Consider the following 18,296-nt stretch of genomic DNA (forward strand, 5'->3'; position numbering starts at 1 on the left):
TAACCTGCCCTCCTGGTCTGTTCACAAAGGATAGTCTCAGGGAGGGGAAACAGATATTCTTCTAGGTGCTGCCTAAATCCACAATTTCATATTAATCTACATGTACATGTATGTCTTTTAATATCTACTGATCGTCTAGCAGTGCAATTAAGGTAGGGGACCCTCATCTGGAGTTTTTTTAAACAATCCTTTTGTATTGCTAAGATGCTAAAATTTATCATGACCCCATCTTACAATCTATTCTAAGAAGAAAATTAGATACCCCCCCCCCCCCCCCCCCCCCCCTTTGAAATCAGCAGTAAATACCATAGCCTGATATCATTACCTATAATTGTAATGATCATACATGTATATTGAAAAGATATCATATCTATTTTTTGTAACAAAATCAGAGGTAATAAAGGTCAAAGATTCAGTATTACCGCAATAAACACAAAATTGATACATTGATTAAACACCAAAAGCAAGACATTACGTTGGTGCAAATTTTAAAAGTTTAATTTTTCAGTTAAACATACTGTTTTCAACCTATTGTGGTATGATTGTCAAATGAGACAACTCTTTGTCCAAGACTAAAATTCATTGATAAAAATGTATACAAGACAATTTAAGAATTCAACAGTAAACAGGCCTGCATTCATGGCATTTTTTTTTAAAGTACAAGTTTTAAAACTAGATTAATGTGTATATTTACTTTTTAAGGTAATATCTGTAACTGTGCCACTTCTATATCTCTATGGACATTTTACCGCCTAACTAATTTTGGCATTAAATTGCATAAAAATGCTGAAACTTTGACCATTTGATTAGTCAATGGTTTCAGAGACCATGCTATAGTATTTCCTATAAGTTTAAATAGCTTTAGTCTTTGAATGGCTCTTTCAACATGAATTCTCAACTTAGCTATAGAGCGAGTTTGTTTAATTTCATTCACATTAAGTCTTTTCTTTTTTACCCAAACACACTTGCGAGTAAATGGTGGCATATTTAATGTTGCTTTTTTTTCTGTTAACAAATCTCTTATGGTGAAGCCTCTATCTGCCATTATGTCATCTCCCTCTTCAATATAATCCATGAAACCAGACTTTTCAGTAATAAAACGATCTGATACATTGCCGCCATAAACGTCTGAAACAAAAGTGAAGGTTCCAGAAGGTGAGATCCCTAAAAGACATTTCCCAGTATTTTTTGATTTATAAGTGCTATATGTTGAGGCCTGTGCTGTAGGAGATCTTGGATGTTGAAAAAAAAATTCTGTGCAGTCAATTATAGATCTTGTTTTTGGGTATAACATTTTGAATGAATGCGGCATATGTTTTCTGACTTGTTGCTTTGATGGCCATTTTATTAGTTTTCCAAATAAACCTGACATAAATGTTATCCATGTTGTAAATATCTGTGAAACACGGGTCTTTGAGATTCCAAAAATATCAGCTAAGTGATAATCTATTAGACCAAGACGAAGACGTACTAATGTAAGTATAAATTCCTGAAAATCTGTCAATTTCCTTTGTGGTCCAGGCTTTAATCTATTTCCAGTTTGGTAGTTTTTGTCATTAACACTTCCCTTGCCAGACCAGTACTTTAACTTGGAACATTTGGTCATAAGAAGCTGGAAAATACCCATTAAAATAGCGAAATTTTGAACACCAGTGTAAAACTTTACATGTTTGTCATCTTTGGTAACATGTTTAACAAAAATTTCTCTGGACAAGCTGTCTTTATCTTCAAGGGTATGCTTGAGTCTGTTATTTTCCTGTTCCAGTAGCCTGATATCATTAGCTGTAACTTCTGTTTGAGTAGACGAATCTACAATCACTTTATCATCTCTGTGATAACTATAGTCATGCTCTTTAGTTGGCTTACATGTGGGATGGTTTAATTTTGATACATATCTTTGACCTAAAAATAAAATTAAGAGTAAATAAACAGCAGCACCAAGTGTTTTGAGCATTTTTAAATTTAATAAAAGTTTATAACTCAAATTTGAGTTATTGTATGACATTTGAGATAAATTGTGAATGTACATGTGTCCATGTGACATGTATGCCCCAGTTTGTATAACATGATATGTAGATGCATGCATGTGTTGTGAAAATAAGCATGGAAAAAAATTCTTCAAACAATTTATATTTAAATTTCAACCTTTTCTCTCAGAAAAAAATGATTATATTTAACCATCCCCATTCATAGAAGCCAAGAATTTTTTAATGGAAGATTAATACACATTGAGTTCTTTAGAACAAACGGAATGATAAAAGAGACAAGCAGTTACTAGACCTGCTTTCACCATTGGTGACACTGGTAAAAAAAAGTCATGGTATTATAAACCAAACAATAAATGAATATACACCTTAAAATCATCCAATACACTGAATATAGTTGCCTAACAATAACCACTGAACCATAAACATGAGATCAAGGTCAGATGAACCATACCAGGCAGACATGAACAGCTTACAATATAATCCATACAACAAATATTGTTGTCCTATATTGCTTATAGTTTAAGAAACCAAAAACAGACCAGAACACAAAAACTTAACACTGAGTAATGAACCGTAAAAATGAGGTCAAGTTCAAACCTGCGAGAATGACATGTACATCATAAATATTTCCATATAACAAAAACAGTTGAATTTTTGCATACAGTACAAAACAATGTATACATGTATGAAAAAAAGATCAATACTAAAAAAAATAACTAAAACCACTGAACCATGACAATGAGGTCAAGGTCAGATGACACCTGCCAGTTGGACATGCACACCTTACAATAATTCCATACACCAAATATACTGGACCCATTGCTTATAGTATCTGAGATATGGACTTGACCAACAAAACTTAACCTTCTTTAATGATACATGTTAGATAAGATAAGATAATTTATTTTAAGTCGGTAGAGCTTTTTGCCAGCATTGATCCATGAAATGAGATAGCAGTTGACTGAAAAACAGTCTGACAGGCATGAGGACCTTGCAAGGTACAAATGTACACAAATACCAAATATATTTATCCTTTTACTCATAATAAGACAGAAATTAACATTACAAAGCTTTTTAACCTTTTTTTGTTCTTACCTGGCAAATAATCAGTTGTAACAAACTTTTCTGTGCTAATGACCTCGACTTCTCCACAAACATAAGGTATAGCTGAAAAGATAACTTGGCTCTCAGGGATGGATCCATGATGATGATCAGAATTACATGCATGCATTGGAGATTCAAGGTTATTGTCTGTTCCAACTTGTGTTGAATTGCTGGTTTTTCTGTAATATTAAAGTAAATATATATCATTACATAATAAAAAGAAAAACATACATTTTGTAAATACAAATGATATACAAAGTATTTATTGTATCGACAGTTAACACGTTACTAATGCTCATGATAAAACAAGGATACATGTCGATGATGTGCATGTACTGTACATATTAAAAATATATAAATAAAACATTTGTTCTCAATTAAAAACAATCATTAATATACTTTCAGGTGATTTTGATAATGACTGGCAAACTGCTATTTAAAATTGTGGTCATATGCATATGCCTCAGTGTTATACATGTAGCTGAATGAAATTTAATAAAATTGAAATAAAAATTAGGTATAATATTTTGTATATATAAGTATCCCTCAATGATGTAAGGCATGGATAGATTGAGAAGAAATGGTATTCATCCTCAATTTCTTGTCTATTACTGTATTACATGTACAGGATAAGTTAATGTTTTGATTGTATAACGCTAGGGAATGGGCACTGAGATTAAATTTTCTAAAGACTGATATAAATAAAAATAATCAGTAACAACACCAAAATCTCTCATATAATGCTTTAATACATAATGACTTAGTCATACATTGTATTAAAGTATATGGGGAAAACTACTTCTTACTACTCTCAAATCCAAGCTTTAAACATGTAGCTGTTTACCAGTCTTTCATCTTAAAAGGTAATAGATTATTTTACAAAATTAAATGTCATTTTTTGCATTCTGACATATCTTGGAGTTTTTGCATAATAATGATAAACAACATATATTTATAAATAGGATTTTTTATGCAAAATCAAAGTATGATTTTAAAAAGGCACCCACTCACCAAAAAATAATGCTGAAAATGGCCAAGTCAAGACTTGCAAACAATTTGGACAGCACTTCTCCTAGTAAATATACTTGTTACACACCATCCCCTATTCCCCAGACCATACAGAAGGAAATCAAGAAAGATACATTGCATCAAGAGGTGCTGGGCAGGTTTATTTATATGACATCAAACCATACACCATCTCAAGTCTTAACTATAGTATAGAAATTAAAGAAAATCTACAAACCTTGCAACATTGCTAGTCAGCAATCTTTGAAAAAAATCATTTTTTTGTGGTTACTCAACACTGTAGTTTATTTTTCTAAGAATGTTTTTGCATTACCCCTTTTCTTTCCTGTTCAACTGTTGTAACTTGTAAGGATAAGCAGAGGCACATGCTTCGATTATAATAGAGAGTCGACCTTCCCATTGATAGAAACCTGTTCCTTTGGTTCATCATCATACTCATATAGACCTGTAGGCTGTACAAGTAAGATCGAAACTTTGCTTTTTTTTTTTGGGGGGGGGGGGTGAAAATGACACAAGAACCGTGGAATCTGTTTCTCAATCCGTTAATTACCTTTCACTCAACGGCTTCTTGAAATTGTTGTAAGGAAACAATGTTGGTAGAGTGTTGTTGTTGTTTTCATCAAAGTGCAGTGAACAAATACGTGTGTATTTCGTTGGAGTCCAATCATTCGGCCGCCTAATCAATCTCAACCAGTCTCGCCTTTCCTTTGCGTTCCTTATCTTATTTGGCAGAGAAATAAATGTCACACCTTGCATCCAAGGATACTTATGCAGTTTGTTAAACTTTCTAGTTGATGCGGTGCAGTTTGGAACACAACAATGATAAACCACCATTTTCCCGCAGGCGGTTTATGTTAAAAGGGATAAGGTAAAAGCAGTTTATGAATATTCATCGGTTTGCGGAATGCATCGTGGTTTATCGTGAAGAAGATAACATCCCGACAATCATATCAGCATGTTGCACAGTAGATTATTAATTAATAGATTATAACTTTCCGATACATTATTAATTGTATTTTTCTAATGAAACTTACATGCGTACTGCTACGTAACACAATTATAAATTAATATTTTTCTTAAAAGCAATTAACTAATTTTTCGAATTGTTTTTTATCTTTTTATTAATCACAGATAAAAAGTCGAGCACTGATTAACTTTTGAGAAAACACATATTTCTGGAAGCAGTAAATGCTTTTTTTTCTTAGACCTGTTGGCATGAAGTTCAATTCAAAATTTAGGAAAACGGCAGATGCTGATAAATCGGTTTCTTAGGAATAAAAAAAAGCATGGTCGTGAAAGAAATTAGAACAGATGATTGCGAATTGTAATATCATCCAAATTTTAACATATATTAATAAAAGTATCTTAATTAGTTCATTTACGCAATGCCACGGTTCACTGACTAATAAAAATTATCGATTTAGAAAATATCAGATTATATGTCCCCTGCATATGTATAAACCATGTACAAAAAAAGAGTCGCTCCGCCTGTTTACATGGCCCTCAGATCCCGACATTCGCAATGTTCTTCTCTTGGAGTATTGTATAAAGAGGAACAAACAGTGCTAAGAAAGTGATTTAGGGTAAACGACTAGCTGTTAAATCATAACAATTTTTTTTCGAGAAAAACAATTATGCCCCCCCTCCCTTTTCTCCCTAATTTATTCCCCTTGTCCAAAACACAGACACACAAATTCCCGTTTGAAGCTTATCCGCTACTAAAATTATGTATAGTGATCTATACATTGCTTAATACTGTATGTTGTCATGTTAGGTTTTGTATTTTGTTTATCTTCCTAGAGACATATCAAACATCACATTTTCTTTATCAACCATTGTATTCAGATTTAAAACACTTTATGCTGCTGTGTGCTCACAAGCATTTAAGATCGACTCGCTTACCATCTCCGCTTAATTGTGTGTTAAAAACTGATGAGTAAAATCCATCTATAGATTAAGCTATGTTTTAAAGGACCAGGTTTGACAAAATATTTTACAAAAGTTTTTCCAAACTTGTTTCCGAATCCCATATTTGTACTTTTATGTAACATTGTAATATTTGTCTTGAAATTATTTATTAATAAATATTGTTTAAACTAAAAGATTTTCGCGACTTTCTCGAGTAGAAAAATAACGGGAATATAAATCGTCTCGAATATGTAAAACTTTCATTTCTTAACAAACTACAAGTAAATGAGAAAATACCGAAAGGAAATAGTTACGAAGTAGACATAATAGTATATATAATTTAAAAAGAAAGCTAATTTCCTGATTCATAAAACAACACGGTATACTATTAGGTTAAATGTATTATAAATTAAATATTTTAGTTGTACGATGCAAAGATCGGCACTATGATAGGTCATATATAATAGAGGGAGAAAACGGATGGAACAAAGTAAGATAGAAGCCGAAATGTATATCCACATCCAATAAAGGGGATCCACATCCAATAAAAGGGGATCGTATAATATTGATAGACATATATATATATAAGGAAATACCCACATCACGGGCTTGAATATATATCCGCGTGGGATACAGTGCAGGCGATGTGGTGTTACGATAGCTCAGTATATATATACAACTTGTCTAAACATCAACCCAACAATGAAAGATCAATGAATATGCTTTCGCAAATGAAGCCCAGGTGGTCAAGTGGTCTAGCGGAACTGCTACAGTGCAGGCGATTTGGTGTCACGATATCTCAGTAGCATGGGTTCGAATCCCTGCGAGGGAAGAACAAAATATTTGCGAAAGCAAATTTACAGATCTAACATTGTATGGTTGATGTTTAGACGAATTATATATAGCTTTATTCATTCATTTCCCGTTCCTGAGGGAGATATGAAGATTTGTTCACCCAAGAATATTAATATTTCACGAGGGCTTTGTCTGAGGGAAATGTGAATTTTCGAGAGTGACCAAATCTTCATATCTCTCGAAGCTTGAGGTCATCAACATTTCTTTCATAGCCTCGGACCTCTTTTTATATTAACACCAAATATGTCGTTAAATGAAATTAGATACCTTGCATTTTTTCCAATGCTTTTCAATTGTTGTAACATATGGTCAAATCCTAGTATAGTAGTATAGAAGTAAGGTAGAGATATACAGTTCTTGGAATCAACTTCGATTTGTATCAACTTCGATTAAATACATCACAGTTCGATATAGGACATATATGACTGAGTAAGGCTTAAGCATAAAGGGATGGAATAAAAGCAGATGTATACCACGTTGTGTAATTTTGTCCTGCGAGAGAACGTTCTGTGCTGATGATTCGGTCCTGACGATGCTGGTAATTAATGAAAAATGTAAACAAAGACGAGAATCATGATCTTTTACGTTTTCTCTCATAAAAATTGTGATGAAAAAATTGAGATTTTTCAATTTGGTTTCTTATAGGTCCATTGGCAAACCTTTTTAAAAGTTGACCCTCTAAACTGTTTCAGTATGCGTAACACAAAAGTGCTCATTTTCAGAAAATCTAGAACTGAAAAAATAAAACAACAAGAATGCACACGCTGAAATGTCTCGCCTTCTTTACTAATCATTTTAAATGACTATGTTGATAGACCTAAATATAAAGCTTTATTAAAAATGTGAGCTAGAGATGTACACCTTACAATCATTCAATACACCAAATACGGTGGACCTATTGCATATAATATAAGAAAAACAGACCAAAACACAAAAACTTAACTATAACAACTGAACCATGGAAATGAAGTCAAGGTCAGATGACACCTACCATTTGGACATGTACACCTTACAGTCCTACCATACACCGAATATACTAGACCTATTGCTTATAGTATCTGAGATATGGACTTGACCACCAAAACTTTACCTTGTTCACTGATCCATGAAATGAGGTCGAGGTCGAGTGCAAACTGTCTGACGGGCATGAGGACCTTGCAAGGTACGCACATACCAAATATAGTTATCCAATTACTTATAATAAGAGAGAATTAAAAACATTACACAAAATCTTAACTTTTTTTTCAAGTAGCCACTGAACCATGAAAATGAGGTCAAGGGCATTGGACATGTGAGTGACGGAAAGTTGGTAACATGAGGCATCTATATACAAAGTATGAAGCATCCAGGTCTTCTATCTTCTAAAATATAAAGCTTTTTAAGAAGTTAGCTAACGCCGCCGCATCCGCCGGATCACTTCCCCATGTCGAGCTTTCTGCAACAAAAGTTGCAGACTCGACAAAAATGCCCTCAGAGTCCGCTTTATATACAGCAATCCACAAGACAAAATTATTTTGTGAAAAAACTGTGCAATTTATTAAAATTTTACATTTTCTCAATTTATTCATGTCCTGATACTTTGCTGGTGGGTACTGATACGGTACTGGTGATTTTGGATAAGAAGTCATATTTAAAACAAATAAAATTGGGCAGATAATTGTAATCAATAGGATCTCTGTGACACCTATTTTTGCCTTTGTGCATTAATTTGGCTGATTAATATGTGTTTTCAAATTATCGTAACGTGTATTACATAAAAGGGCAACATTTTCCGTACAATATCAGATAACAATATTAATCTAAAATAAGAATAGATTGATTAAGATATTAAATGCCCCTTAAATTGATGCTTCAACAATGATTAAAGCCCATGCCGCATAGTCATAAACATCATCACGGTTTGTTTGCGCTCCACATTCCCCTCCCCACCTCCACCCAAACAACCCCTCCTCATTTCCTCCTTCATTGTTACAGTGGTATACCTACAGAACAATTTATTGCATAAAATAATAACAGAAAGACACACATCATTGAACATATATAAAAATGTTGAAGGTCGTACGAAGACGTATGGTTGTTAATACATAGTTCCTTTGTTGTTTTTTTTATTGAAATTTGTCCATTGACAAACATACCACATCATCTTCTTTATATAAGTATTGTATAATTTACAACGTATTTTGGTGACCATGCAAAAAGACCCGGCGTAATCCCGAAAATCGTAAACATATCTCTTATCTTAAAAGGGACAAGAGGGGTTCCGTTAACAGGTCAAGAAATAAGATTACAGTTAATTTTTTTTAAATAAAAAAATAGGGGTATTTCTTTCTCTCTTGATAACAGTAATTAGATTACAACAATGTCAATTTCAACAAAGCAGATAACAGTTTTATAAGTCAATACAGTAAAGCATCAATGATCCTGAATATATGCCACTTTTAACTAACACATAAAGGCACAGAACCAGGACATAGGAGAACAGAACCAGGACCGTTTTTCTAATCACCAGCACATCGTTAAGACAATTTCGTTTGGCGAACTTCCACGACTTTTGCAATTACAAATTGTTGTAATATTCGTTCAATGGTACTAATGACGTGTTAGAGAAAAGTTAAGCAACAAAACGGTTGTTTTATTGCCGTTCTGATACAATGTAAACAAACCCACCAGCACCTGACAGGACCAAATCACCAGCACAGAACGTTCTCTCGCAGGACAACCCACCGTGTATACACTAATTTTATACCGAAGTCCTGTTAGTTAATGGAATTGAGATTGTTAAATCAGAGTAGCCTATTTCACAATCATGCGAATAGGATTGAGCAAATATATATAAATAAAGTATAGCTGCATTTCGACAACTTATTAGGAAGGTATAGTTAATTTATATAAATATACAGAATGAAGCAAAATGTAGATATAAGAAAATTTGGCGTGAGTGCCAATGAGACAACTCTCCATCGAAGTCACAATTTGTAAAAGTGCATTATAAGGACATTATAGCATTTGAACAGATTTTCACGTCCAGCAGCGAGTATTACATACAAATTAAGTACAACAGATGTGTATACATAAAGTTTGCTATGTACTAGACCATGATATACCTGTACTTGTAATTGTTGAGAGGTTGATACATATGAGAACCTATCTCGTTAACAAAACAAGTCATTCAAGATTGTATTTCCGAAATTTGTGTTTCATTGATTTGCCAACAAGTGGTCTATTTTATACAACAAACTTATCTTTGGTCTGTTTCATTTATGAATCGAGCCCCTACCTCTACATGAATACGATCGGTTGAAACTGTAACATTGCTTGTACTAGTGAAAATCAAAGACCAAAGGTAGTGGTTTTTCCATTAAAAAAAAATCACCTCCTCCCTTAAGAAAAAGGGATGGAGTAAAGGCAGATGTATACAGTAAGTTATATCCGAGCCCCGTAAAGGTAATGGAATTACTATTGTCAAATCATAGGAGCCTATTCCAAATTCATGCAAAGAGGATTGAGCAAATATATATAAGTAAAGTGAGGCATTTCGATAACTTATTAGGGAGGTACATCAAATTTAGATAAATATACACAATGAAAATCAAAGTTTTCTTCAGGGGATAGAGTACAAGTATAACTGAACACATGTAAACCTAGCGAGGAAATTATGTTTAATATAACATGGAGCAAAGGTATATTTATCATATATAGATTGTTACGTGAAGGGGTCCAAGTATAGATGTATCCATTAGACATATTTACATTGTTTGGTAGTATAGAGCAAACGTATATAGGTATATAAGAATAAAATTTCAAGGGATGTAGCAAAAGCAGATGATCGGTAAGAGGCATCATGCAAATCAGATAAGTACAAATGAAACATTTTCCTCAACCGAAGTGATTAAGGGGCAATTGGTAAATGTATACTAAACAAAATATGAACTTCATTTCGAGAAGATGGAGCAAAGGGAGACACATGCAGCTTCATGTGAAAGGGTTTCAGAGAAATGGAGACATCCTTCTAGTCGATTGGAGTAGAAGCAAAATGTAGATATAAGAAATTTGTCACGAGTGCCATTGAGACAACTCTCCATCAAAGTCACAATTTGTAAAAGAGCATTATAAGGACATTATAGCATTTGAACAGATTTTCACGTCCAGCAGCGAGTATTACATACACATTAAGTACAACAGATGTGTATACATAAAGTTTGCTATGTACTAGACCATGATATACCTGTACTTGTAATTGTTGAGAGGTTGATACATATGAGAACCTATCTCGTTAACAAAACAAGTCATTCAAGATTGTATTTCCGAAATTTGTGTTTCATTGATTTGCCAACAAGTGGTCTATTTTATACAACAAACTTATCTTTGGTCTGTTTCATTTATGAATCGAGCCCCTATCTCTACATGAATGCGATCGGTTGAAAATGTTACATTGCTTGTACTAGTGAAAATCAAAGAACAAAGGTATTGGGTTTTCCGTTAAAAAAAGTCATCTCCTCCCTAAAGAAAAAGGGATGGAGTAAAGGCAGATGTATACAGTAAGTTATATCCAAGCCCTGTAAAGGTAATGGAATATAACATGGAGCAAAGGTATATTTATCATATATAGATCTGTTACGTGAAGGGGTCCAAGTATAGATGTATCCATTAGACATATTTACATTGTTTGGTAGTATAGAGCAAACGTATATAGGTATATAAGATTAAAATTTCAAGGGATGTAGCAAAAGCAGATGATCGGTAAGAGGCATCATGCAAATCAGATAAGTACAAATGAAACATTTTCTTCAACCGAAGTGATTGAGGGGCAATCGGTAAATGTATACTAAACAAAATAAGAACTTCATTTCGAGGAGATGGAGCGAAGGGAGACACATGCAGCTTCATGTGAAAGGGTTTCAGAGAAATGGAGACATCCTTCTTGTCGATTGGAGTAGAAGCAAAATGTAGATATAAGAAATTTGGCATGAGTGCCATTGAGACAACTCTCCATCAAAGTCACAATTTGTAAAAGAGCATTATAAGGACATTATAGCATTTGAACAGATTTTCACGTCCAGCAGCGAGTATTACATACACATTAAGTACAACAGATGTGTATACATAAAGTTTGCTATGTACTAGACCATGATATACCTGTACTTGTAATTGTTGAGAGGTTGATACATATGAGAACCTATCTCGTTAACAAAACAAGTCATTCAAGATTGTATTTCCGAAATTTGTATTTCATTGATTTGCCAACAAGTGGTCTATTTTATACAACAAACTTATCTTTGGTCTGTTTCATTTATGAATCGAGCCCCTATCTCTACATGAATGCGATCGGTTGAAAATGTTACATTGCTTGTACTAGTGAAAATCAAAGAACAAAGGTATTGGTTTTTCCGTTAAAAAAAGTCATCTCCTCACTAAAGAAATAGGGATGGAGTAAAGGCAGATGTATACAGTAAGTTATATCCAAGCCCCGTAAAGGTAATGGAATATAACATGGAGCAAAGGTATATTTATCATATATAGATCTGTTACGTGAAGGGGTCCAAGTATAGATGTATCCATTAGACATATTTACATTGTTTGGTAGTATAGAGCAAACGTATATAGGTATATAAGATTAAAATTTCAAGGGATGTAGCAAAAGCAGATGATCGATATTAGAGGCATCATGCAAATCAGATAAGTACAAATGAAACATTTTCCTCAACCGAAGTGATTGAGGGGCAATTGGTAAATGTATACTAAACAAAATATGAACTTCATATCGAATAGATGGAGCAAAGGGAGACAAATGCAGCTTCATGTGAAAGGGTTTCAGAGAAATGGAGACATCCTTCTAGTCGATTGGAGTAGAAGCAAAATGTAGATATAAGAAATTTGGCATGAGTGCCATTGAGACAACTCTCCATCAAAGTCACAATTTGTAAAAGAGCATTATAAGGACATTATAGCATTTGAACAGATTTTCACGTCCAGCAGCGAGTATTACATACACATTAAGTACAACAGATGTGTATACATAAAGTTTGCTATGTACTAGACCATGATATACCTGTACTTGTAATTGTTGAGAGGTTGATACATATGAGAACCTATCTCGTTAACAAAACAAGTCATTCAAGATTGTATTTCCGAAATTTGTGTTTCATTGATTTGCCAACAAGTGGTCTATTTTATACAACAAACTTATCTTTGGTCTGTTTCATTTATGAATCGAGCCCCAACCTCTACATGAAAACGATCGGTTGAAACAGTAACATTGCTTGTACAAGTGAAAATCAAAGACCAAAGGTAGTGATTTTTCCATTAAAAAAAATCACCTCCTCCCTAAAGAAAAAGGGATGGAGTAAAGGCAGATGTATACAGTAAGTTATATCCAAGCCCCGTAAAGGTAATGGAATTACTATTGTCAAATCATAGTAGCCTATTCCAAAATCATGTAAAGAGGATTGAGCAAATATATATATAAGTAAAATGAGGCAATTCGATAACTTATTAGGGAGATACATCAAATTTAGATAAATATACACAATGAAAATCAAAGTTTTCTTCAGGGGATAGAGTACAAGTATAACTGAACATAAGTAAACCTAGCGAGGAAATTATGTTAAATATAACATGAAGAGGTATATTTATCATATATAGATCTGTTACGTGAAGGGGTCTAAATATAGATGTATCAATTAGACATATTTACATTGTTTGGTAGTACAGATCTAGAGCAAACGTATATAGGTATATAAGAATATAATTTCAAGGGATGTAGCAAAAGCAGATGATGGGTAAGAGGCATCATGCAAATCAGATAAGTACAAATGAAACATTTTCCTCAACCAAAGGGATAAGGGGCAATAAGTAAATGTATACTATACAAAATAACAACTTCATATCGAAGAGATAGAACAAAGGTAGACATATGCAGCTTCATGTGAAAGGAAATGTATATTCATTATAAGGACAAAATAGCATTTGAATTGTTTCAGCAGCGAATATTACATATTAATTCAGGACAACAGATGTATGTACATGGTGTCTACATTGTCTAGACCTTGATATAACCACATCTTCAATTTTTGCGTGTTTATACACATGAGGGCCTCTTATGCTAACAAAACACTTTTTTATAACTGAACTACCCAAATGGGCTTTTATTGCATATTTTATACAAAATTTTTAATTTTTTTCTGACCCGTTCAAGAATTGAATCAAGAAATCTACATAAATAGTATAGGTTGAAACTGAACACTAAAAAGTATAGATTCTATGTACTGAAGTTGTTTATTATCATAAAAACTTTTTATAGTATTCTTTTCTATGTCTTTGTGAATATTATTTTTTCCTGTTTAGTCAATTTTTGTCAATTTGCTTTTATTTATACATCCTGTCATTGTGTTTTTGTGCTATGTCAATTTTTTGTATTCTTGTCTTTCATTTATACTTATGTGCTTTGTCTATATGCTTGTTCGTGTTTCTTTGTTACATATTGTTTTGATTTTATAGTAAATAAGATTTTTTACACAATGTTGACTGCTGTACCCCTATTTTGACATTTAACCTATTACGTCACCTAATTTGTCTCTTTGTTTTGTTCACATGTCTTTGTAATGGAATTTTGTGTGACTGTCAGGCTATCTATAAAACCAGGTTTTAACCCAGCCACATTCAGTATGTATGTGCCTGCCCCAAGTCAGGAGCCTGTTATTAGACACGGAGCCAAGGGAGAAATATTCAGAAAGTTATACCCACATGACGTAAAAAGGATCAATCAAATCCGGAAGATTTGGTGGATTTTAAGGAGGTCGACCTATGTTAAGAGATATAACTCTTAAAAAGCATCAGTACATTTGTGTCAACAAATTTCATAAATATATATCTAACTAAACTTCTAGGTTACATCGATTAATTCCAATCAGTTCAAGTACATGCTTAAAACACATGACAAATGCAAAACTGATTTAAGCGTTATCTCACTAAACCAAGGTCTACACTCTTAAATTAAATGTAAAATGGTTCCAACTTTGACATGAAAATGACACACTTGTCAATATATAGATGAATAGGAATCCCACAAATTGTATTGCAGAAGAAATAAGAAAACATACACAATAAAATATTTATTATATCAATCAAGGTTCCTTAAGGTGGTACCTAACACTACATGGATATAACTCTGTTAAGTCAGCTAAACGTTTTAATTGCATTGTGTTGTAAAAGGAATATTAAGCTTCTCAATGATCAATATTGGTGTTCGTCAAACTGCAATATAACCAGTGTAATTTTTCTGACAAAACAGTTGGTTGAAAGTTTTTGAACTTTTTATTTATTTGTTAAAGGGTCAAAGTAAATACTTTGACAAAATTTTATGAAAATTAAACGAGCCAAATTAACTTTAGCTTAAGTGTTGGGTACCACCTTAAATGGCATTAAAATCAACAATTATACTTAGTTATGAACATATCAGTAACAAATATGATAGATTGTCTGAAATTAAATACACCAAATAAGTAGGTGTATCACAATTTGATTTTTTATTCTGAAACAAGGGGCTGATATTAGCAAAAGTAATTTATTACATTGATTTTTTATAATTGGGTGACAAAAAATAATTGTGACAATTAAATATAGGACACTTCATAAACATCTAAACTTTGTCTGTAATTTTTAACCTGTAATTAATACAGTACTAAACTATCGAAACATATGCTCATTTAAACATACTTAACATATACACACTGTAAACTGTAAATAAACTTGAAATTGTTATGTGGTGGCTAAACCAGTTCTTAGGGTGAACACTAATTTTTCCAAAAAATCTGAAGGCCTGTGAGACAATTTTATGTAATTAAAATTGGTATGGACGAATACTGTTACGTGTAATGCAGTACACGCTAATGTTGTTTTGTCCCATAGATGTTTCTATGGCATATTTGTCTAATTTCTGTATTGTACCTTAGTATTTACTCATACATGAAATTAACTGAAAATTGTAAATCCAATACATTTTCAAATTTAGCTTTTACTACTTTACATGTAACAGTATTCATCAATACTTATTGTGAACAAATTAAGCCATTTAGCAGGACTCCAGATTTGTTTGAAAGTTTACTGACTCCTTCAGTCACAAACTATAAACCTATTGAAATACACTGTCATTAATGACTCATTCAGTTACAAATATGTAACCTACCATATTGATTTTCAATTTCAATTCTTCATTACTATGAGCAAATTATGCTCATTAGTACAAATATAATATATATGCAAATACAATATATCATAAATAAACACTTAAAACATACATGACTGATAAATGAATACATCCGTGAAGAATAATGATCTATAATAAGTATTGGTAACTTATAACATGTCTGTTCTACGTTTAAATGCATGGAAAAGAAATTTACAAAGGTTACATATGTCTTACATTTTCTGTGGTCAACAACTGTATAAGCTTAGATGACAATGGACGCTTATAATAATATGGCTTAATATACTGCCTCCTAGATGCATTATAACAATCACACTGTAAAATGAAATGAAACTCGTCTTCTATTGTATTTTAAGTACAGAGAGTGCATTTTCGTTCTGATCTATTAACAATGTGATATCGTCCTGTTTCAACAAATAAGTTATGTGAAGACAATCTTATTCTCGTTAGATACACTATAAAATTCACATGTTTAGTAAGGTAAAATTGTAAACAAACATTATTTACACAGTATTTATATAAAAAACACTTTGGCGAGTCATCCAATAATTGATTCAAGTATTGATTAACTTGATCAAATATTCTAGTTTTGATCAAATACTTAAGAGTGTCATTTACAACTAAATTATCTTGGTTATACCAGAAGTCATTCAGACCCAAATTAAACAATAAAAACTTCAGTTGATAAATCCATCTATTTCAGTTATTACATTGATTCCATACCTGTTCTTTGTAACAAGAATACAATTATTCGTTGATAAAAGTTTAAACCAGTATCTTATAATATTATACAATCTAGAACAAATCAAAGGATATCTACAAAGCTCATAATACACCATTACATTCATTGTACATTGTTTGACATCTAAAATATTTTTGCAAAAAATAACTTAACTTTTTCAATATTGAAATACTCTGTCATTACTGAATAATTTTTAGTCACAAATAGTAAACCTATTGAATTATTTTGTCATAACTGACACATTTTAGTCTCAAATAGTAAACCTAGAAATACACTGTCATTACCGACTCATTTAAGTCAATAATAATCCAATTGAATTATTTTGTCATTGCTGACTCATTTTTGTCTCAAATAGTAAACCAATTGAAATACACTGTCAGTACCGACTCATTTCAGTCACAAATAATCCAATTGAATTATTTTGTCATTACTCATATTTGTCTTAAATAGTAAACCTATTGAAATATTTTGTCATTACTGACTAATTTTTAGTCACAAATAGTAAACTTATTAAATTATTTTGTCATTACTGACTAATTTTTGTCTCAAATAGTAAACCTATTGAAATACACTGTCAGTACCAACTCATTTTAGTCAAAAATAATCCAATTGAATTATTTTGTCATTACTGACTCATTTAAGTGACAAATAGTCAATCTATTGAAATACACTGTCATTTCTGATTCACAAATAGTAAACCTATTGAAATATTTTGTCATTAATGACATACACTGTCATAACTGACTCATTTTTAGTCACAGATAGTAAATCTATTGAAATACTCTGTCATAACTGACTCATTATAGTCACAAATAGTAAATCTATTTAATTATTTTGTCATTACTGACTCATTTCAGTCACAAATAGTAAACCAATTGAATTATTTTGTCATTACTGACTCATTTCAGTCTCAAATAGTAAACCTATTGAAATACACTGACATTACTGACTATTTTTAGTCACAAATAGTAAACCTATTGAAATATTTTGTCATTACTGACTCATTTTAGTCATAGATAGTAAAACTATTGAAGTACACTGTCATTACCAACTATTTTTAGTCACAAATAGTAAACCTATTGAAATACAGTTGTTACTAAAATACTCTGTCATTACTGATTCATTTAAGTCACAAATAGTCAATCTATTGAAATACTTTTGTCATTGCTGACTCGTTTTAGTCTCAAATAGTAAACCTATTGAAATACACTGTCAATACCGACTCATTTTAGTCACAAATAATCCAATTGAATCATTTTGTCATTACTCATATTTGTCTTAAATAGTAAACCTATTGAAATATTTTGTCATCACTGACTAATTTTTAGTCACAAATAGTAAACCTATTGAAATACTTTGTCATTAATGACAAACACTGACATTACTGACTATTTTTAGTCACAAATAGTAAACCTATTGAAATATTTTGTCATTACTGACTCATTTTTAGTCACAAATAGTAAACCTA

At 32.1% G+C, this 18,296-nt stretch overlaps 2 protein-coding genes across 2 annotated transcripts in view; both read right to left on the minus strand.

The window, feature by feature from the left end:
- Window positions 1-18,296, minus strand: part of LOC134697371 (telomeric repeat-binding factor 2-interacting protein 1-like) — a 128,707-nt gene that overhangs the window by 74,616 nt on the left and 35,795 nt on the right. The window lies entirely within an intron of this gene.
- LOC134696428 (uncharacterized) lies at window positions 543-4,957 on the minus strand. The gene is made up of 3 exons (XM_063558231.1): window positions 4,669-4,957; window positions 3,084-3,271; window positions 543-1,902 (listed from the first exon to the last, which is right to left on the minus strand). Exons 1-3 carry the CDS (start codon window positions 4,950-4,952, stop codon window positions 746-748), a joined length of 1,629 nt encoding a protein of 542 aa, XP_063414301.1. The 5' UTR covers window positions 4,953-4,957; the 3' UTR covers window positions 543-745.

The sequence above is a fragment of the Mytilus trossulus genome, chromosome 14 (assembly GCF_036588685.1).
Source record: "Mytilus trossulus isolate FHL-02 chromosome 14, PNRI_Mtr1.1.1.hap1, whole genome shotgun sequence".
NCBI lineage: Eukaryota > Metazoa > Mollusca > Bivalvia > Mytilida > Mytilidae > Mytilus > Mytilus trossulus.

Coding starts and splice junctions, on each gene's coding strand:
- LOC134696428 (XM_063558231.1), bottom strand. CDS start 4,952: ATGGTGGTTTATCATTGTTGTGTTCCAAACTGCACCGCATCAACTAGA. Junction 3,272..4,668: donor AAGAAGCCGTTGAGTGAAAG/GTAATTAACGGA, acceptor TTAATATTACAG/AAAAACCAGCAATTCAACAC. Junction 1,903..3,083: donor TACAACTGATTATTTGCCAG/GTAAGAACAAAA, acceptor TTTTATTTTTAG/GTCAAAGATATGTATCAAAA.